Raw genomic sequence first — 20,969 nt, forward strand, 5'->3', positions numbered from 1 at the left:
TCTCCTCCTCCTCCGCAACAAGAGCCGCATGTCTCCCAAACCCAACCACTCCATCCAGCTAGCAAACCTCCCGCGTTTCCACCCAGCCGTCTACCAATCCACATCGAACACCCTTGCCAACCAACCCCCCTCCCCGCTCCAACAGCGGCCCGCACAGCCATACAGAATACCATCAGGTTCCAGGGATGCCCTGCGCCAATACCGCGACCTCGTCGCAGGTGTGACACTCACACCACGCGGCTCCTCGACAACGAGCAGTAGCATGAAGCCTTCAAAGCCGCGACTTGATCCGCTGGGCAGCCCCGGCCCCGTGACGCCCTTGGCGCTAGAGGAAAATGAGGGTGGATATTTCGTCGCTGGGGCTTCCAGGTCGCCGCCGCCAGACTCCAATGCGAGGAATCATAATAATGGCCCTGTGTCGCCACGGGAACTGGTCGAGAAGCTCATCCAGCGGGAGACTGAGAAGTTAGGGTCTCAAGGCTTGTCGAGGAAGGAGAACCAGAGTCGATGAGAATTGGTTCTCTGTATGTTTCTCCACTTCGGTTCCTTTGACTGGCATACATCTTCATGCATCACGACTCGCCTTGACTTTTTTTACTTTGCTCTAAATGCATTTCTTCTATCAGCGTAGTTTACCTCCTCATCACGGGTGAACTAAAATACCCCTTCTGACTATTGAACACTTTTGTCCCTTGCAAGCGAAAATCAACAACAATAGCAAACAGCTATGGAACAACAGATACCAATCCAATTGACCTGACCCCATTCAACTTGCATGCATTTTTGTTTCTTTCCTATTCTGTTCATTTGTTTCTCAACATGTTATTACCCTCCCAAATTGCACCTTGCCCCATGTTTTATCTGAAAAGTGTCATCAAGCAGCAGACAAAATAGAACCAACAACCCAAAACCAAAGAAAGGCGAAAGCATGGGGATAGATACACAGGAGCATGGCACTAAGTTCTTTTTCTTTCTTTTTTGTTTGTTCTGCATGTATACCATAACCTATTTTGTTTTCTATTTATCATTTTATTTCCATTTGAACCTATCTTCACCTTTCTCTCAGATACAAAATCTACTGATCCTCAACAGATCGCGGAAAATAGTGTAGTGCAAACCAATCTAAGATTGGGTCTGTCCATCTATCAGTCCCCACCTCCGTCTCTCTCTAGCCTCAGTCCATTCAATCGATTGATCGTCCCAAACCTGCGCAGTATATCTATGTCCACTTTATGAAATATTTCCCACTTGCCTTCTGCTGTGTGTTTCAATTATTTCTTTTTCTTTTCTCTTTCCTCTTTTAGTTTTCTTTTTCCCTCTCCTGCATCGTCTGCATATCGTCTGCATTCCGTGTGTGTATATATACCCAATGATTTGTCCACCTTGTTTTATTTTTTATTTTAGTTTATTTTTTTAACCCTTTTAGTTAAACCCGGCAAATTATCATATGATAATATGATATCATCAAATGATTACCAGTGACCCATACCATCCATATCCGATTCTATCCCTATCCGCTTCATGGTATTGGATAATAATCCAGCACTACAGCGTAAAACCTGCCACTTCACCCACTGGTTGGCCTGAAACTCTCTTCTCCACAAACCAACTTCTCCACAATAATCTGTTAAATAAGCTTCACCACAAAAACTTTATCAAACCACGATCTCTCAAATCATTTTACGCCTCAACACTGATAATATGATAACCATCTAAGACAAACAAGTCAAACACAAGCTAGTCCCTCACAAAAGCACAAAGTGCTAAAGTTCACAGAAGTTAGTTAACCAACTAGAGAACTATGATTGATTAGGGGCCTCCGCCATCCTGCAACAACCACACACGGCAAAGCGGTAAATAAAGACCCTGAAGAAACAGAGAGGAAGGATGAAAAAAAAATTTCAAAATAAAACCCGAGCATCAAAACAATATACTGTTTTGACTTGCCCATAAGTTGTCTGCGGACAGAAACTAACCACCGCAGGGCGACGTTGCGCTGTGGCCCGTGTCTGGTGTGTGGAGCCAGAAGCGGACCAAACGGGCGGAGTAATGCTCCTTTCATTTCGTCATAAGCGGCGCCCACATTGACCCCACAGCTCACTAGTCGAGTACAGCACGAACCGAGGCCAAAATCAGCGCCGTTGCTTGGGGCAAAACAAAAAAAAAAAAAAAAAAATGAAGGAAAGAAAGGAAGAAAGAAAGAAAAGCAAAAAAAGTGGAAAGAATAAAAGCAAAGTAAGAAAACAACACCAAAAAAGACACCTTTCTTGCCCCCGGCCAGGATCGAACTGGCGACCTTGAGATTGCTTAAGCAGTTTTGTTTGCTACCTATCATATTTTATAACATTTCCTTTTTAAAAAGGAGATCAATATGAGACTCACGTGATAACCAACTACACCACAGAGGCGGGAAGGAGTTGATGTCCAGCTGACATTGGAGGGATTGGATTGGATTGGGTAGTTCGTGTGAGTTGCTCGCTCTCTCTCTTTTTTTTAATCGTTTTGTTTTGTCAATTTGCTTGTATTTTGCAAAGTGAATGATTTGTTCTTTATCTTTATTTTTATCCTTGAATCTCTTTCTTTCTTTCTTTCTTCTTTCTTTTATTGTTACTTGATTTGATTGCCTCAGTTGGCGATTTCCGTTGGAGTCAGATCGAAAGCTGAACAAAATTATCGTATTTTCTCGGCGGAAATCTACTATATCCGAACCAAAACTTTGCCCAGCACTTATATAAAGATGGATAACTAGTTAGTTAGTCAAACTAATTATTCAAAATCAAAGAATATGCCTGATCAGGCTTAGACCCAATTATTTGTCAATGGATTGACGAAAGCCCACGATTATGTGTGTGAACACTTGGCTGTGCAGAGCGGGTTAAACTTCAAGAACTTGTTGCGGACAATGTAACGTCATTTTACTTCTCTCCTTGGAGCGTTTGGCGATACAATACACATTTCAATAGCGATTGCAGAAATTGAGCGTCACTGTAGGCGGAGAAATGATATCATGTGTAACATTCCGAGAAGAAAAGAGGGGAATACAAGTGGGATGGATACATGGTGGGACGCAGACGAGAGCATATATCTCAAGATTTATTAAACATGTCGATCACAGAAGGAAACATGAAAAAAAAAAAAAAAAAAAAAAAAAAAGCTAAGAGGGAAACAGTGACCATTGAGTAAATTCGCTTTTGCGGATCCCCACAATATTTCAATATCGTGAAGTCGAAACCCTTCTGCTCGGAGTCAACTTTGACGCAAAACACCGCCTTCAATCGCAAAATAGATATCACGTCAACTGCTCTGGCGGATTCTGAGGGGTCACAGCCATCACATCTCATCCACGCTGGATTTACCCTACCAAGTGAATTGGCACTAATTATTTATCACTTCTCATACTTTTCCCATCGCTTGCCATCAGCTTCCTCATTGCTGATGGCGGAAAATCTACATTAAAACATACCCACATCGTCAATTTCAGAGATCTTCAAGAGAGAAATAAGATACTAAAGGTAGTACTAACCATGTCCATTTTGTCCAAGATACCACCCCTGGGTAGTCAATGATTGTTTTTGAATAGGGGACCATCTCCTTAACCTCGCTCCGAAGGATTTGCCGCTTAAGAAAAAGAGTATCTTCAGAGACGGTCATCACGGAATTGAACATCTCCATGATCATGATATTGCTCATACAGGTAGGCTTCATCTTTCGTAGAGCAGTGAGGGGAAATTTATTCGGGGTGGTTATCCAAGCAGGTTTTATCGACTCCAAACGTGACCAAGATGGAATTATTACTGAGTGAGAACGGCTTGGGATTCTCGAAGTTACTGCACACATCCCTCCTGGATCACATATGATTTAAAAAAAAAAAACAGGCCGGGAATCATGAAGTACATGCTCAAGGACTCATTGTGGTGAATTCCTTTGCCACATAAGCTATTGGATTGGTGTATTTATGCGATGCAGAAACGCATCATATCCGCCGCCAAGGAAGATAGGTTGGAGGCAGGCATGGATCCTTTGGCTATTGCAATTGAGTACCAAATCTGATAATTTTGCGAATGAAAATTGAACTGAGTAGGGTTTTGAAATATCTCAGTGATAACCCCGTGGTCTGCGTCTTTGAAGTATTCATAAAAACAGCCCACGCAGACCATTCATTCTTTTTGGAAAAACATAGCAGACGACTTCAAATCTCTTTATCTGTTAAATATCAATTTTTAATATGGAAAAGCGGATCACTGTTTATGAGGTGTTGGCGCATAAGTTGTTTGAAAGTGGTTTGAGATGGAGGGAGAACATACATTTCAACCCATCCTTCTCAAGGGCTGCCATCGTGTCGCTATCCAAGTTTTGTGGAGTCATGTTGAGCATATCACGAACAAAGAGCTACTTCTTGTCACGAATGGCTTGCGACTGGCCATATCATTCGATATATTTCATTGTGCTCGTGGACTCATTGTGGCTGTGACTCTTTTTTTCTCCTTTTTTTTCCTCCTTTTACATTCGTTTTCAAAGGGCTGACAACCCTATATCCATTTTATAATAGAATTATCAATCATCGAAGTTGTGGGATATTTGACATACCAACTGGTCGTCGCGTCCACCATATTCAAATATCACGTGAGGCCGATCACGGACCCGCCAGCCATTTTTTAAGAAATCAACCACGAATGCGTCAGCAATGCCGTTATGGATAAGTTACATAAATAATTTCAATAACTATAATTTTCAGACAAAAGAGGATCAGTTAACCATCTTAGCTTACAGCCAAGGGAAAGGAAGTTTGGAGAGCGTGCATGCATCGATGTTCTTGGAAACGAGACTAGTATCCACCTCTGCAATAATAATCACCCAGAAGCAAAAATATTTTCTTCTTCCCACCAGATCCTGTGGGAGCTGTACGCTGAAATTCTGATTTGATATTCGGGGAATGGGAAACCAAGAAGGGAATGGAATTCGTGGAATCAAGTCAAAGGGGAACAGAAAAGAATACAAGGGATTTGTGGCAGGAGTATTCTCTGGCATTGCCAAGTTGGGTGGTGAGTTTGACTCCTTTTTTGTCATTATCCCTGCTTCAATATCCAACTTCTTTGTTTCCTGTGAAAAGTCAATATATCCTGCGGGGATATGGGGCAGATGTCTTTATTATGGTGCTAGATATATGTTTTGGCTTTATAGAATAGCTGCTGTTTATATTTAATTTATAATGGGATCATGGAAATAGCTGACGAGGTTACCCTGACCTTCCTTACTCGGATGATTTATAGTGGGACATCCGTATGTGATATAATTTCTACCTGACTTTGGGTTTTCCCTCTTGGACGCTCTAGGCATGCATCACTTACCATTGGTCAACAGCTTTGACACCATCAAGGTTCGTCTTCAAACAACGAAATCTTCACATTTTAGCGGCCCTCTAGATTGTCTGCTTCAGACTGTGCGGAATGAAGGGCCAAGGGCCTTGTATAAAGGTGCGACACCACCCTTGATGGGATGGATGGTCATGGATTCGGTGTTAGTCATTGAAATTCGATACCCATCTCGTTCCGCACAGCATTCTTCTAATTTCAACATAGCATGCTTGGGTCATTGACGCTCTATCGCCGTTTCTTGTTCGAACAAATCTTTTCAAACAAACAACTACGACGACTGATACCGTTTGCTTCGGACAAAATCCCAGATCGACTATCCAGCTTTGGCCATGGCATCGCTGGAATTATGGCGGGCTCAACAGTGAGCTTTGTAGCAGCACCTGTTGAGCATGTGAAAGCACGATTACAGATCCAGTATGCAGCTGATAAGAAGCAACGGCTATATAGCGGTCCGATCGACTGTATGAAAAAAATTGTATGTACTTTGAATAGTCTTGTTCATATTATTTCTGCTTTCTTAACAAATATCAAGGTCTAATCCTCCCATTAATCTTTCGTTCGTTCTCACAGCTTCGCGTACATGGAATCTCTGGAATTTATCGCGGTCTCGGCGCCACTTTGATCTTTCGATCATTTTTCTTCTTCTGGTGGGGCACTTACGACATTTTCTCGCGATTGATGAAGCAGCATACTCGACTATCCACACCCGCCATTAACTTTTGGGCAGGTGGGTTGTCAGCGCAAGTGTTTTGGCTTACATCATACCCCTCTGATGTCGTGAAGCAACGGATTATGACGGATCCGTTGGGTGGGAAGCTGGGTGATGGCGAAAGGAGGTTTCTACGGTGGAGGGATGCAGCCATGGCTGTCGCGAAAGAAAGCGGGTGGAGAGGATACTGGCGGGGATTCTTGCCGTGTTTCTTGAGGGCATTCCCAGCGAATGCAATGGCGTTGGTGGCTTTTGAGGGAGTGATGAGATATATGGGATAGATGGGAAGACGAGATGGGATAGAATTCCCTTATTGTGGATTTTATTTTGACCATTTTGCATTTTTGCGATAGATCGAATGCTGGATAGAACAGATACTGGGATACCTTCTATAAATAATAAATGTGTGTGGGTATATAATAAAAATAAGAACCATCCTAGTAGATATATAATGACAAGTCTTTCCGAAGTAAAAATTTCCTTCACGTTAGTCACTGACGGATTGTCCACTAGCCTGTAGATTTAATGGGCAATTCCATTCCACCTCGGGTTTTGCTATTCAGCTCAATTTCCTACTTACTACTATTTATATTCTACAAAGCAGTTTTGCTTGTGAGTTTTGATTGAGTCCAGAGCAATGACATAAGTGGCTGACCAACGGGAAGTGCATCTGTGATCCTTGGCACCATCAATGGTCTGACCACATGAACCATCCATCATCCTCCACATATATATATGTCCACCACCTTCGCAACATGGGGTTATTCGGACATGGAATGACAACATATAAGCGTACCGTTGCACGATAATCCATAATACTCTGCAGTCGTGTTATCTTTTGGGCCGGATTCGGCCTGGCTTCCTGGCATCAGTATGGATGATCCCCCCGCCGTGGTCAACCGCGAAGACCCCGTTCCTGTCATTTCAGTCTCCTCGCATTCAGTCGAGAACAGTCCCAGTGCAACTGGAGATAAAACTGGCCATGATTCTGTCGGATCCGGGATCTCAGCCCGGCGACTGAAAAATAAGTTCAAAGGCATGAAATCCGAGGCCAAAGCACTGAGCGATTGGGCAACTGGATCCTCTTTGCAGGAACTGCTGTTAACAAAGTATAGACCGGACATACTACTCTGTATCTACTTACCACTGAAACTAGCTAACAATAGTCAGATTATGGGAGCAGGTTATACCCGTTGAAGATCGGGGAGAAGAGGCCGATTTTCTGACCAACAAACCCTCCGCTATAAACATCGGCCGGCCTGCATTCAGCCTTCCTGCAATGAGCAACAACTTTCGACGTTTTAATGCTAGGCATGATAACCCTTTTATTTTCTGACTTGCTAGTATATATGTTCACGGTTTGCTAATTATCTTATAGAATCGGGATTGTATTTTCTTTCCAAGAGCGTGTGATTAACGTCCTGAGCTGGCAAACTTCAACGCACACATTGTCTTTCCTATCCGTCTATTCGTTTATATGTCTAAATCCATATTTACTTATAATTCTCCCATTTGCTGTATTTTTACTTTTCATTATGGTGCCGGGATTTCTTGCTCGTCATCCACCTCCGCCCGTTTCCGCATCAACCTCCAGCCCCACCGCATACTACTCGTATGAAGGGCCTGCTCTTGCTCCAGCGCAGACCATCAAACCCGCTTCAGAAACTTCAAAGGACTTCTTCCACAATATGCGAGACCTCCAGAATAGTATGGCAGATTTTGCGAATCTGCACGATGCCACCGTGTCGCTGTTATCTCCGGCTACGAATTTTTCTAACGAAATACTATCATCTACGCTTTTTCTTATACTCACCGTTCTATCTGCTATTTTGTTTCTAACCGCTCATCTTATCCCATGGCGCACGTTGTTCTTGATTGGTGGGAACGCCGCTATTCTCGGAAGCAATCCCAGCGTTGCAGCTTTTATGCAACAAATAAGGAGTCAAATGAAAGAAGCAGCCACTGAATTCCAAAATACGGCCGATGACGACTTCTACATCATTTTGGGAATCCCGATTCCATCATCACCATCAGCACTCCTTACGTTACTTAAATCCGCTGCTGCAATTTCCCTTGATACGTACGCTGAGGAGCGAGAAGTGGAAATTTTTGAGCTCCAGCACAAATCGCTGTCGCCATACTCAGCAGCTTCCGAATGGGAATCGTTCGTTTTCACCCCCACGCCCTATGATCCGTTATCTCCATCTCGTATCGCAGGCGATCGACCAAGGGGTACTCGGTTTTTCGAGGATGTCAAGCCCCCGCCAGGCTGGAAGTGGAAGGGCAAGAAGTGGCAGCTAGACCTCGAATGTCGCGAGTGGGTGATAGAGCGGATGATTACGGGTGTCGGATTTGAGGTTCCGGGCTACTCCAGCGGCGATGCAGTATCTGAAGAAGTGGGAGGCTGGGTCTGGGATTTACCATTCCATCCTCCTGATGAGGACGCATATAACGATGATGTCTTGGTGTATGGGGACAATCGTGAAACAAAGGAAAAAGCCAAGGCTGAACAGGAAGAGTCCAAGGGGAAGTTAGCTAAGGGGAACTTTGAAGAGAGCCTCGCAAAGATTGAGGGTACGGGAGAATGGAGGAGGCGGAGATGGGTTAGAGTTGTTCAGCGTGCCAGTGTCGATGACAGCGGTTCTGCATAACTATCATTCGCCTATTTTATGTGGTGTCCAGTATACGAATTCTACCTGATGATGTCACGTTTACGAATCAACTGAGTTTTATGTTGAACAATTTTCACAGCTTCCTGCAATCATTATTTACATTATTTACGTCAAAGAATAGCATTATGTGGGCATTGACAACGAGCGTGTGCAATCGTCCAACATGTACTGATTAGCGTTGATCCATTGATCCAATCTGAAACGTCATTACCAGGATGAGCTCATAGCTGTCGGAAGCTCAGAAGGTTGCCCAGGCAAAATTATCCGCAAATCCACCACCAAGAACATCACAGATTTTAAAAAGGGGAATTTATTGCACAATTGATTATTTTGAAGATGTTAGCAGCCTGATGACCATACCTAGGAGTTGCGAGGGACGAATTGCATAACACGTGACCCAGGGGTAGCCTGCAACCTCAAAAATCGTAACCGAGCTGTCGAAGTCTCATTGCTAATTCATTTATTTTTCTTTAGACCAGGAAGTCCGCTCTTCTCCTCCTCTAGTACATTCAAATGACCATTATGCCAGTGACTCGGCGTCTGCTTCGCGAGGAAATTACTTACTCATCTGCTAAAGATAGAGAAGTCAATATTCTTCACCGCCTAAGCTATCCAAGCCAGGAAGCCAGATTCTTCACTCTTCTCAATAACAGGCGCAGCTGGATCAGAGCAATTGTTGCCCATCACTTGAACCTGGAGTCGCCCGATGCATGCCATGTTGCCGACGTAGATGACTGGCTCCACGGAAGCTTCAATGTGTGTATCCCAGTCACCACTGTTGACTGGAGAGGAAAGCAACAGCCTGGAGAACGTGTCATACTTCGACTTCCCCTACCATATCGTGTTGGCGAAGCTTTTTGTCCGGGGAATGCAGATGAAAAAGTTCGATGTGAGGCAGGTACTTATGCCTGGCTGGAAGACAACTGCCCAAATATACCAATTCCGCGACTGTATGGCTTTGCAATGTCCACAAACGAAACTGTATGAGAGTGTGCAACCGCATTGTTTTCCAAATGCGACTAACCTCGGTTTTCAGTTTACTCATGCCAAAAACTTACCTTATTTAACCCGTTGCATACACTTCCTACGTCGCCGTCTTCTGTCCATGCTTGGTCGCCCTGTTCCTTCACAGTATGTCCGTAACCAGAGTGGGACATCTGCTGATAGGGAATTTGACATTGGCTATTTGTTGATTGAGTATATTGAAGAAGCAAAAGGGAAAATGCTATCAAACACCTGGCTCGAGAAGCAAGATGATATGAAGTTACGAAGTAATCTCTATCGTGACCTTAGCAGGATATTCCTCAGCCTTGCAAACACTCCGCTCCCCAAAATTGGATCTTTTGTTATTGACAATAATGGATTCCTACGCCTAGCAAACCGACCTCTTTCACTCGGCATTCAAGAATTAGAGAACGAAGAAATTCCCACCTGTATGCCGCGGGATTACACCTATTCTACTGTTGATTCCTATGTTGTGGACACTCTTTCATTTCATGACAACCGGCTTCAACACCAACCAAATGCAATAAACGACGTGGGGGACTACATCTATCAATCATCGGCTCTGGTGGCTATGCGAGCAATTTTTCCGTTATTCTTCCGTCGGGATCTCCGCCGCGGACCATTCACATTCATGTTGACTGATCTTCATCAAAGCAATATTTTTGTTGATGAAGCCTGGCATATTACCTCACTTGTTGATATAGAATGGGGATGCTCTTTACCTGTTGAGATGCTCCAACCTCCTCACTGGCTTACAAACAAGGGTGTGGATCAGATAGTAACTGAGGAGTACAACAAAGCTCGAATGGAATTTATGAACATCTTGGCAGATGAAGAAGAGCGAGGTGACGGTGCTAGCAACACAATGAAACTATCGACTGTCATGAACCAGGCTTGGGAGATGGGGACATTTTGGTATAGCCTGGCCCTGTCCAGCCCGACTGGGCTTTTCGCACTTTTTGGCAAAAAACTCCAACCACAACTAACTGAAAAATGTCCCGATCATGATGCGTTTCACCAAATCATGCCTTGGTACTGGGCACGGGATACAGTGAGCATTGTAACACGCAAGCTCGCAGATAGACAGAATTACGATACTCGACTTCGGCAAGTGTTTGAGGGAGACACTCACACAAATCAGAATTTCAACAACTCCTAATTTGGTCACTGCCTGGCCTCCTTGTTTGAACCCGTCTGGTTCTACTCTGTGAGCCCTCTATGAATAGCTTCCTCGAGGCGAACTTGGCTTTTTCATTCTTAATCCTTGCTTGAAAACCTCTTGAAATCAATCGTGAGTATTGTGAAAGATTCATCGTACAATCAGGACGAACAAATGTCCGTGTTTGATAATAGCGCGACTCAATAAACTTAGTTGACGTCCTTGGACATTTGAGTTGGTCCATAGTAGTGGGCATTTGAACATTAATCCGGAGCAAGTCGATAAGTTGGGGGCTAATGGGTTAGCACATGAAAAAAAACAGAACTACGCTCTCAAAGCCAATCATCCGCGTCGGAACCATTGCAAAGCGCCCGTGACTCCAAAGGTGGAAGTGGCTATTGTGACAAACTTCGTTGACATGGAAATCTTTCCCTGGCTCAGGTTCCATTGAGTTCTCGTTGCATGATATCTGCCCAACCCCAACTCGGTCTACATACTAAGGAGGGTAATAAGAATGTTATGAAGCCTATCCATGGTCCTGTTCCCAGCGAATTGGGTATTTGCCTGCTAACAACATACAGGGAGTGGCAGGCTAGCAGCTACAGAAACCGCGCTAGGGGAAGAGTCTTGTGACTTTGGCGGATGGACCCTTTAAGGAAAATCCCGATCAAACTATGGGGGTAACGACGGACTAAATACAGTTTTACGGCATTCCAAAGCCATGTTGTTCATGGTGCCAGTCGCTAGGACAAGTCCCGCATGCTGAAAGGGGGTCTTCCCCCCGAGGGATCATCTGGTACATAGACTCAGCAGCGCAGGTCATCGGATCCTCCGCTATGCCACCGAGGGCTTACCGCGCGTTGATCAAGCGCGGTACGAAGATAGCAGAGCGCGGAGGATTGAGCAAGCTGCCCCTTCATTACAGAGAGCATCGATTCGCTCCTTATCAATCGAAACTCTTGAAATCCCCTTATAATATCTTACCTCTTATCCTTAAGCCCTCGTAATCTCTTGCGTAGATATCTTGCTTGTTGACCAACCAGATATTTAAGCCTTATCTAACGGCTCCTCATACTAGTTATACCTTCACCTTCTTGTGTGGCGCCTCTGGGAATCCTCTAGGCGCCGCCATGTTATAATAGATTCTAAATCTTATTTTTATAACATATATTATTTCTATATGAGAATTTTCTTATAAAGGATTAGTGTTGACATCATTCACTAGCTACTAGTAGTATTTATATACAGCATATTCTAGCAAAAAATGTGTACTTTTAATCATAAATGTGCTATCTAGGGATAACCCTGGTGTAAAACATGCAATCTTGTAGGAAGGCTTTACACTACGCCAAAGGGACCAATCCTTAAGGTAGCCAGCCACCTATTCCTCAATAGAGAGAGATATACATATATATAAAACCTGGTGGTGGGGAAGCTACCTGGACAAGGATCTCGACGCCTAATCACGTGCGGCGGGGCGGGCCGCTTGGCCAACGTAAACCCGAGATTTAACCACTGCCTTGTCTGATCTGAGCTTCTTATCACTGAAAATTGAGAATGCATAGTGCTTGAATTGCCATTTATTGTCTACCACATCCTGTGCAAGTAAGCAAGCAATTAAGAGTGTACGGACTCAGCATGACAGAGTTTACATTTACAAAATCATTCCTCTTGTCACTTGATTCACAATCTGTGAAGCTCCCCAGTGACTATGTCTTTGATCCCAGCAGCTTTGAGACTCCACATCCTGTAAGAAAAATCAATCCAGCTATAGAGTGCCTGCGATCTGACTGTCCACAGTACACCCTCACCCGCCTCTCTGATCGCCACCCCCCGATGCCAAAGAAGATAAAACAACCAACGATTCCGGGATCATCAAAGTCAATAAGAATTCATCTAAAGTCGGCCCGAAATCCAGCACTACATATTACCCTGGATAATTGCTCCATACCATCTACCTCAGTCGGGGAACTCAAGGAAGTCGTCCAAGAGAGGGTCCAAGTGGGGAATGCGCGTGTGCCCCTGGATAGAATAAAGATATTGTGGAAGAGGAAACCTGTGCAAGGAGAGACAATAGCTGAGATTCTAGAAGGTGATTCTACAGTAATATCAGATGGAAATGAGATTGAATTGGGTGTCATGATCCTTGGTGGTGCGTCACTTATCTCTGCAACTCCCAGTGCAGGGGAAAGAAAACACTCGGAGAAATCATCAGAGACACTCTCTACTCATGATCTGGTTGAAAATGATGTACGGAATGTGCTGGCAACAGAAGAGTTTTGGGATGATCTAGAGTCATTTGTGAAGACTAAAGTGAAGGACGCAGTGTGGGCATCCCAGATCAGATCTGTATTTAGAAAAGCATGGGTTTCGAGCAAGTAGTCAATGCATATTCGACATTCAGTCCACTGTATAATGGACGGTTTAATTGGTACAATTTTAACGGCATACCAAGAGGTTACTTCTTGTCCGTTTTGTCCACTCCATCTCGTCAACAACAACAGCAAGCAAGCAAGCAAGCAAGCAAGCAAAAAGAGAGATCCCCCAAATGGATTGAAGAGGAATCCTTCTACCAAGGATATGGGATATATCTATCTCGGAGAAGCAGTGAGTAAGGCGCAGGTTGGTAAAGGAAGAGCTCCCAAGAGATAAGAGTTTCCAGGTGAAGGGTTGGAAGTAGCCTCTGTCACTAACTAATTTTATTTACTCTTCTATTATTACAGCAGCTCCTCTTCCCTCAGTTTCAACTACTAAGAACAGCGACAACCAGATACAGATGGCGAAGTCACACTGGACTAATCCATACCAAACAAAACCAAGAAACATATTTCTACAAGGAATGCCACAACCAAGCTTCCCACTAACCCGTTAGCCATTGGAGACCTTCCCGTCGCCGAGGCAGAGCTTAGAGGGGCATTCGCTGCTGTTGTTGAGGCTGTGGGAGGAGGGACCGTTATTGTAACGTCCTTTGTCGAGCGTAATACCGTTTCTGCCGACGAAGGGTCGGTCGAGATAGTGGGCGCATTAGTTGTGCGAGTCGCGTCATCATCGCCGCTGTTGTTGCTTTTTCCCGAAGATGCAGTTGTGTCCGGGGAAAATGGCGCCGTTGGTTCCGGCGTATAGGTAGCCTTGATTCCATAGTTAGTGTCGTTAGTGAAATGGCCGAGGTCGTGGATTAGCTGCTGGGAATGTTGGAATAATGGTGCCACTTGCTTTAGATTTCACTTCATTTTTGTCGTTTACGCTATATTCCACGCCGTTGAAGATGCAGACTGGATATATAGGTTTTCTGGAGGATATCTGGCCTGTTATTTTTTATTTTCCCCCCGTTTTTTCACACGGACATTAGCTTATTCTTTATTCTTTCATACATCGGCCCTATGTTTCGTCCTTTATATCATTTAGAATATTATTAGCCACCTACAGTATGCATTTTTCTTTGTGCCGACAGGGTCAATGTTTTTGAGCCTTGACTTTCGTTATTAGTATTTGATTTTTTTTTCTCTTTCTCATTTTCTTTGATAAAACGTGGTTTCTTTCCCCCTGGATACATCACTTACACTTCGCGGCAGTCGATTTGTTTCGGGCCCCCTTTTGCACACATTTTGATGAGGAATGGAACTGTTCCGTCTGGTGATTCTCCACAAGTGTCTTCTTTCCCCCCTAAACAATTAAGCCCATTCAAGAAATCCGGAAATGAATATCCAAGCCTTGAGTGGTATTTGTATCTCAGTCAGAGCATTTCTTTCCGTGATATCTTATCTTGGTTCTAGAGTACTTACAACTGTGCGATCGAGAGATGGCAAAGCAGCATCAGGCTCACCAGCATCCGGGCTACTGACGTCTTAGGCATTATGGCGGTCTTGACGAGACGCCAGAGACCAAACGAGATACTCAAATATTTTGAGATGCACAGAGGATATCAAATAACGGAACGAAGATAATAGATTGTGGCGTGATTAACAGCAGAGAAATATCTCAAATCAAAGTTCTCACTCACTCATTATGAACTTGAAAAGAGGGCGAAATAGAAATTTTTTGGCAATTAAAAACGATATTTTAGTATATTTATAAGGAGCCGGTTTTGAGAATGTGCCGAGGGCAAGTTGTGTGTTATTTCACTGTCTTTATACCTGGATGAATGCGTAGTTCCGGCTGTGTGTTGAAAGGAAGCGACATAATGCCCTTGATTTCATACATTTAAACAAAGGAGAAGAAAGACGAAACGGTCAAACATTAGTGAGTTTCATTACTTTCATGACATTTGATACCAATTTTTATTTTTGGGTGATCTACCCGCATTGCCCAGCGGCAACCTACCTTCGACAAAGGTAGCCATGAAAGTTGCCCGTCATCATCTGAGTACGCCGAGACAGGATTTGCACATGCCTCGCACCACTGTAGAACAGACCATAGAAGTGCAATTCCTTCAAGCACGAAGTGAAAATGTACCTCAATGTTAAGGCTAATTTAGCCCCACAAACCAACGGCAAACGGAGTCATCTGCAAAAATAAATCCTCGAGTTATCATGGCAAAAGCGGGATGCTGCATAGTTGGTCTCGTTGGTACCTAAAATTTGGTAGCTAGTACCGATATTGACCAGCGAGAGTACCGTATCGGCCAGGATGTTCACTGAACGTGAGAAGTGCAAATCCAAAAAGATTTATTCGGGCTATGTTTTCAGCCCATGGGAACCGTGCTGAAGATTGTGTCCATGAAAAATAAAAGGTCCCATCCCTGTAAACGCCGTACCAAACCCAGTTTGCCCATTCATCTAATAATTGAATAGTTTCTTGCGTAGGTAAATGTTCCTGTTAGATATTTCCTCGTTTTTCCCTCCACTTCTTCAGTCTCCGTTTTATGTCCCCCTCTGTTTGCTGCATAGGGTTCAATCTCGTATCCCTAACCATGGCAATGATATTATCGCCATGCTTTGCCACCAGTCTCTCTAACCATTCCTCCTCGCGCTTGCTCTGCTGTCTAGGCTGCTTCTTCTTCAACGCCTCCTCTTCCAAAGCAGCCTGACGCTCCAGCGCTTGAACCACTACCGACGACGACGTGCTTCCATGGATTCTCAAAGATGTATTATTAAAGACATCATCACCAACTTCATTGAGCGGATCTTCTAGCGGATTTGCTCTCCGATGCTTTCTTCCAGCAATTTCCACCTCCTCGGTTTCGTTCTCAGGGTGGATCACGCGGAGAATCTTCCCCGTTGCCGGATCTCGTTCGACACGCATCTCTGCAGGTTTTATCATCTTCACACTTGTCAGGGAGGGTAGGAGATGTAAAGAGTCTGCTTCCTGCCGGCCATTTGACGGGTCGTCAGGTTTGTTCTCCGCGCCGCCAGTTGGGGCGTTGAGCTGGGACGTTAAGCCGAGTCGGCGGTAATTTTGGGTCAGAGTTAATTTTTTATCCCTATGAAATGTTAGATTGTTATAGAAGTGTAGAAGCAGATTTTTGGCAAGGAGCTATGTAAAAGGATATATTTACCAATTCTGCGCGATGATTGCGTTCCCGAGGACATTGATTTTCTTGTTGCCATTTTTCAGGCGGTTGGACTTTTGCTTCACCCTTGGAGCGCCTGAGCGATTCTTCTTTTTTTGTAGGATTCGGCCCATCTCAAAACCAGGGGACTCTAGGGGAGCCACTTGTCGCTGTTTGTCGTGACGTTGAAATAATTTTTTGAGTAAATCTGAAAGTCGATGTTTGCACTAGTTCTTGGCATATTTGCATTTCTCCTCACATGAATTTTAGGCCAAAAGAGGAAAGAATGTCACGTGCGTTGCTCGAACCCTACACCACAATTCGCTTAGCGACTTCTGGCTGCGATGAAAACTTTCGATCCAAACGTCCAGCGACAACGACGGCGATAACGACAAGCGCTTGTAGACGCAGCATTCCAGGTGAGGATACTATAGCCATTGCATTCGCATTCCTACGCATCATAATTACTGACAGTCCCTGAATTCTAGTCCCTAATTCAAGATGAGTATGTACCGATACAACCACCGCGTCCCCAAAACCTGCTCCTCCTCACCAATTCGTCCTTTAATTATTATGGTTAACTAACATATTGAATAGCGAAGGGAACTTCTAGCTTCGGCAAGCGCCATAACAAGACGCACACCCTGTGCAGACGTTGCGGTTAGTCTGATCTCTCGGAATCCGTTTGTTAACGAGGCTTTTGGATACCCATCCCATTTCGGTTCCAGGGATATTTCAGGCAAGAGAATGATGAACTGAACAATATTTGGGACAATTGTGAATAGGCCGTCGCTCTCTCCACATCCAAAAGCACACATGTTCATCTTGCGGATATCCATCCGCTAAGACTCGGAAATGTACGTGTTTTTGAACCCCAGTATTTAATCCATTCGACCCATTCGAGAAGGGAGGCATTTGCAGTCGCTCCGAAAAAAAAAAAAAAGCCAATGTGGAATGTAGAAAGCAGATTGGGAAAATTATGTTTTTACTTACTTGGATGATTCTGCCTTCAATAGACAACTGGGCTGAAAAGTCTTTGCGACGAAGAACCACCGGAAGTGGACGCATGCGATATCTCAAAACGGTCGACCGCAAATTCAAGAACGGGTTCCAAACCGGTACTCCCAAGGGAGCTCGAGGGCCAGAGAAGCATTAAGGTCATGTGTGGGTTGAAAAGACGGCTTCCAACGACAATTCGGGCTAAGGGTTGAATTATTATTTTCCTTTTCCTTGTGGATGGCCGGGTTGATTTCTTGTAACGGCTCAGGGGTGTTTTAACTGTTATTTTTTTTGTTAGCGTGCTATCAACATTCGAAAAAAAGAGAAACAACCTATTTGGCCCAATGGGAAATCGCGGGGATAGAAAAGGAACGTGGCATGCGCCTTGTGCATGACTAGTTTAATGACATGATGTCTGCCGTCAATGTGTTTCTTTTAACATCAACAATTCTTGTTAGACTTGGAACTTTTTAAGTTGCCCCCTACATGCTATTCCGCAATCGGTCCGCTTCATTGGCCCTCTTTCCTTCTCCAACGGTTTTATGATTCATTCAATGCTTTCAACAGGAGATTCAAATGCTGGACCAAAATTTACACTGAATTTATACGAATTTCAATCCATAGCCAATAACTTCACTCGCCTCTCTCGAAAACGCGAACCGCACCATCTCCTTGTACAAAATATAATACCTCCTTCTCTTCTAAGCCTGAATGGTCATGGCTCTGCCCTTTATTTGCAATCCCTACTTCTGGAACCCATCCACCCCCTCTACTAATCCGTAGCACTCCGCTGACATCACCAGCAACACCCGTATCCAAACCTCTCAGTTGCATAACCATCCTAGCTTGATGCGCCATCCCCACAACTAAGGATGCATGTTCCCTCTCAAGCGGTGTTGGCTGTTGGTGCGTAGACTTGACAGAACCCGCGTGTATCAGAGGTGAATCGGCTGCAAGTGTGACAACAGCAGAATGAACCCGCTAACCGGATAATTTCAGTTAGCCTATCAATTCTGACCCTATCCACAACCCCCTCTATTTAGAGTAACCCAAAAGGTGAATGATAAACTCCATTTCCTAGGGTCATCACATTAACGTACCTGTCGTAACCCCAACAGAAACTCCCCCATCTCCACCGCTCCAACTCCCATTCCCGGACCTGTAGCAGCAAGGAGCAAATCAGGCTGGTCCACCACAAGGAGTACATCGTTGTCCACCGGCATTTCATCCGACGCTCTATCGTCACTTCTTAAGTCATTGATGGCAAAAACAATCTCCTGCTCCAGTGCATCTAATGCTCTGTTCCCCGTACCAGACCATCGAAGTTTTCTCGACGCAATTTCGCCATTCTTCTGTTGGCTAGTTACAGTTGGAAGGCTGGTAGATGTTGGTCCCCGAGGGGGTAATACGGTGTGTGGCGGAATCCGGGCCGGACTTGGTGAACTGCTCGACACTGAACGCCCGGGCACTGGATCCGGAAATGTTTGTATGGGTAAGAAGAGCTCCGAGACCCCGTCTACGAAAGCAAATCTGCCTTCTTTTGACAGCCTAGCGAGATCCAGTCCCTAAGTCGAGGGTCAGAGACACGTAAAAAGGGGCGCGTAAGCAAGTTCATTGACTAGCGGAGCATGCCGCTGTCAATTGAATGTAGAGTGTTTACCCATTCCTCATATCAGAACAGCCAAATAGAGACAAAAAGAAACATATCAAAACTGTACGATGATGGGGGAAAGAAACGGAAAGAAAGAAAGAAAGAAACAAAGAAAGAAACATCCAAAGGTCATCCAAAATCAAAATCAACAATCCATACCATTTTCCGCGCCTCTCCCCTCCAAAACTTCACGGCCCTCAAAAAGCTCACGAAAACTACCCCTCTGACCCTTCTTCGGGCACCCGGGCCGCCAAACTCCATCTCCTCTCCTCCTCGACCGCTGCCGGACGATAGAGCATCGCAGAGGATCCTTAAAACTAGCCAGTTACTCGTTGCGCCGAGAACGGAGGTGATAAGGGTGAGGGACTGGGCGGGGAGAGGCGATGCTGTGTAGGGAGCTAGGAGGGGTGCGGTTGGTGTAGGCATATTTCTAAATTCTTTTCTGTCTTTCTTCCTAGCTAGCGGGAGACGTTCAGGTCGGATGAGCCTCCTACATCCGCAGCTTAGTTGTGTATATCTCGTGTACAGGGAAGTGTGGGCCAACCCTCCCAGGTTATCTTGTGGTTATGTAAATAAATATACTTGTATATATACTTTTACATCGAGATGGATGCAATGCTTGACTTGCTTCAGGTGAAATTAAAAAATGTGGCTGCAAGGAATTATGAGCTGATTGTTTAAGAGAGGTAAGTAGTTAACTACGGGACACAGTTGTTGTCAATAGAAGATGAATAGCATCACGTCCGATGGTTGCGTCCAAAAAAAAAAAAAAAGAAAAGAAAAAAGAAAAAGAAAAATCCCCCTCTGGTTGTATGCGCCCGTCAGCAACTTGGCAAATTTAAACTACTTTTTGTGCCAAAACTTAATTATTTGCTGGTCCATCCCTCGGGAGTGACTACATGTTCAAACCCCAAATAACTACTAGTAAGAATTAACAGCCCTGCTACTGTCGTGCAAAGCATTCAATTCCCCCAACAGCCAGTGAAATTCTAGAAGTAGTCTGGAATGGAGGATAAGAGATTTCAAGAGCGAAGAACAGTGACCCGAAGAAGAGCAAGAATAAAGTTTCATCGACTCCCCTCCCCATCCATCTCGCCCATGACTTTTCAGTCCATCCCGATAAGTTGCATAAGTTCGTCCAGCGCTGAAGGCTGCAGATTATTTCCAAAGTCGATAATTTCTTCTTCTTGTCCTTCTTCCTGACTCCCGGCCACCAAAGCCAAATCACCTGCTGCTTTGGCTATATGAAGTTTTTTCGCATGCGCATCTCCTAGTTTCAAGGCATGCGCTTCACGCTGGGTAGCTGGCAAGGTGGGATTTGCGAAATGCTTTTGCGGACGTGATCTAATGTCCAAACCATTTGAGCGAGCGGAAAGAGCGGGCGAAGTAATGTGCTGAGTGATTGGCTCCTGTGCTGGGATGGTAATTTTGCCTTGAATGTTTGGATAAGGCAGAGAAATAGACGGAGTGCTGACGTCGTCGTTAACCTCGAAAAACAAATCTGTGATTTCACCCTTCGTTCCATTAAACGGTGGGGTAATATTTTCTGTCTGGTGGACCGAGGATGCCGTCTCATCAAACATTATACATAGACGGTCAATCGGGTCTTGTTTGGAGTCTTCGAAGAGCTGCAAGACATTGCCAGCATGCTTCACGCCGTCTGAAGTTTCAACATCTGGGGAGAGAAGACTGGCCATGATTTTTCTGGGTTTGGACCCGCGAGGAATCTCAACTTGTATGTGGGCGGGGCACCCTCTGCGAGTCACTGGATTTTCAAAAGACTCATTTGCGATCCTACCAAGAATTGGCTGGAGTACCCAAGGGAAACTGATGAGGGGCAACTTTCTCTCCTGAAAATGTGAATTATCAACGAAAACATCGTGTTGTACAGCCACAGCTATCTCCCACTGG

General features: G+C 44.6%; 10 protein-coding genes and 1 non-coding gene across 11 annotated transcripts in view; 6 read left to right on the forward strand and 5 right to left on the reverse strand.

The window, feature by feature from the left end:
* Positions 1-511, forward strand: part of HCBG_04410 (uncharacterized protein) — a gene marked incomplete at both ends in the record, with an annotated part of 913 nt that extends 402 nt beyond the window's left edge. The window contains one exon of the mRNA XM_045431459.1: positions 59-511. Coding sequence (XP_045288012.1) covers positions 59-511 — 453 coding nt within the window. The remainder of the gene's footprint in view (positions 1-58) is intronic.
* Positions 512-2,268: 1,757 nt separating this feature from the next.
* Positions 2,269-2,408, reverse strand: HCBG_11033. The gene has a single exon. It is a non-coding gene; the product is annotated as a tRNA-Met (tRNA).
* A 2,525-nt stretch (positions 2,409-4,933) lies between these two features.
* Positions 4,934-6,365, forward strand: HCBG_04411 (mitochondrial carrier protein; the record flags this gene model as incomplete). Its single annotated transcript, XM_045431460.1, has 4 exons — positions 4,934-5,042; positions 5,334-5,517; positions 5,580-5,836; positions 5,908-6,365. 4 exons carry the CDS (start codon positions 4,934-4,936, stop codon positions 6,363-6,365), a joined length of 1,008 nt encoding a protein of 335 aa, XP_045288013.1.
* A 465-nt stretch (positions 6,366-6,830) lies between these two features.
* Positions 6,831-8,735, forward strand: HCBG_04412 (peroxin 24; the record flags this gene model as incomplete). Its single annotated transcript, XM_045431461.1, has 3 exons — positions 6,831-7,193; positions 7,255-7,395; positions 7,463-8,735. 3 exons carry the CDS (start codon positions 6,958-6,960, stop codon positions 8,733-8,735), a joined length of 1,650 nt encoding a protein of 549 aa, XP_045288014.1.
* Positions 8,736-9,278: 543 nt separating this feature from the next.
* Positions 9,279-10,920, forward strand: HCBG_04413 (uncharacterized protein; the record flags this gene model as incomplete). Its single annotated transcript, XM_045431462.1, has 2 exons — positions 9,279-9,737; positions 9,793-10,920. The coding sequence occupies 2 exons, from the start codon at positions 9,279-9,281 to the stop codon at positions 10,918-10,920; spliced, it is 1,587 nt and encodes a 528-aa protein (XP_045288015.1).
* A 1,638-nt stretch (positions 10,921-12,558) lies between these two features.
* On the forward strand, positions 12,559-13,302 carry HCBG_04414 (uncharacterized protein; the record flags this gene model as incomplete). Its single annotated transcript, XM_045431463.1, has 1 exon — positions 12,559-13,302. One exon carries the CDS (start codon positions 12,559-12,561, stop codon positions 13,300-13,302), a length of 744 nt encoding a protein of 247 aa, XP_045288016.1.
* Positions 13,303-13,715: 413 nt separating this feature from the next.
* Positions 13,716-14,773, reverse strand: HCBG_04415 (uncharacterized protein; the record flags this gene model as incomplete). Its single annotated transcript, XM_045431464.1, has 3 exons — positions 13,716-14,048; positions 14,292-14,310; positions 14,703-14,773. 3 exons carry the CDS (start codon positions 14,771-14,773, stop codon positions 13,716-13,718), a joined length of 423 nt encoding a protein of 140 aa, XP_045288017.1.
* Positions 14,774-15,735: 962 nt separating this feature from the next.
* HCBG_04416 (uncharacterized protein) lies at positions 15,736-16,542 on the reverse strand (the record flags this gene model as incomplete). The annotated part of the gene is made up of 2 exons (XM_045431465.1): positions 15,736-16,339; positions 16,415-16,542. 2 exons carry the CDS (start codon positions 16,540-16,542, stop codon positions 15,736-15,738), a joined length of 732 nt encoding a protein of 243 aa, XP_045288018.1.
* A 367-nt stretch (positions 16,543-16,909) lies between these two features.
* On the forward strand, positions 16,910-17,952 carry HCBG_04417 (60S ribosomal protein L37; the record flags this gene model as incomplete). Its single annotated transcript, XM_045431466.1, has 4 exons — positions 16,910-16,913; positions 17,022-17,068; positions 17,194-17,265; positions 17,425-17,952. 4 exons carry the CDS (start codon positions 16,910-16,912, stop codon positions 17,617-17,619), a joined length of 318 nt encoding a protein of 105 aa, XP_045288019.1.
* An 88-nt stretch (positions 17,953-18,040) lies between these two features.
* HCBG_04418 (uncharacterized protein) lies at positions 18,041-19,484 on the reverse strand (the record flags this gene model as incomplete). Its single annotated transcript, XM_045431467.1, has 3 exons — positions 18,041-18,388; positions 18,508-18,972; positions 19,218-19,484. 3 exons carry the CDS (start codon positions 19,482-19,484, stop codon positions 18,041-18,043), a joined length of 1,080 nt encoding a protein of 359 aa, XP_045288020.1.
* A 680-nt stretch (positions 19,485-20,164) lies between these two features.
* On the reverse strand, positions 20,165-20,755 carry HCBG_04419 (uncharacterized protein; the record flags this gene model as incomplete). The annotated part of the gene is made up of 1 exon (XM_045431468.1): positions 20,165-20,755. The coding sequence occupies one exon, from the start codon at positions 20,753-20,755 to the stop codon at positions 20,165-20,167; it is 591 nt and encodes a 196-aa protein (XP_045288021.1).
* Positions 20,756-20,969: the final 214 nt, after the last annotated feature.

The sequence above is a fragment of the Histoplasma capsulatum genome (assembly GCF_000150115.1).
Source record: "Histoplasma capsulatum G186AR genomic scaffold supercont2.5, whole genome shotgun sequence".
Classification (NCBI taxonomy): domain Eukaryota; kingdom Fungi; phylum Ascomycota; class Eurotiomycetes; order Onygenales; family Ajellomycetaceae; genus Histoplasma; species Histoplasma capsulatum.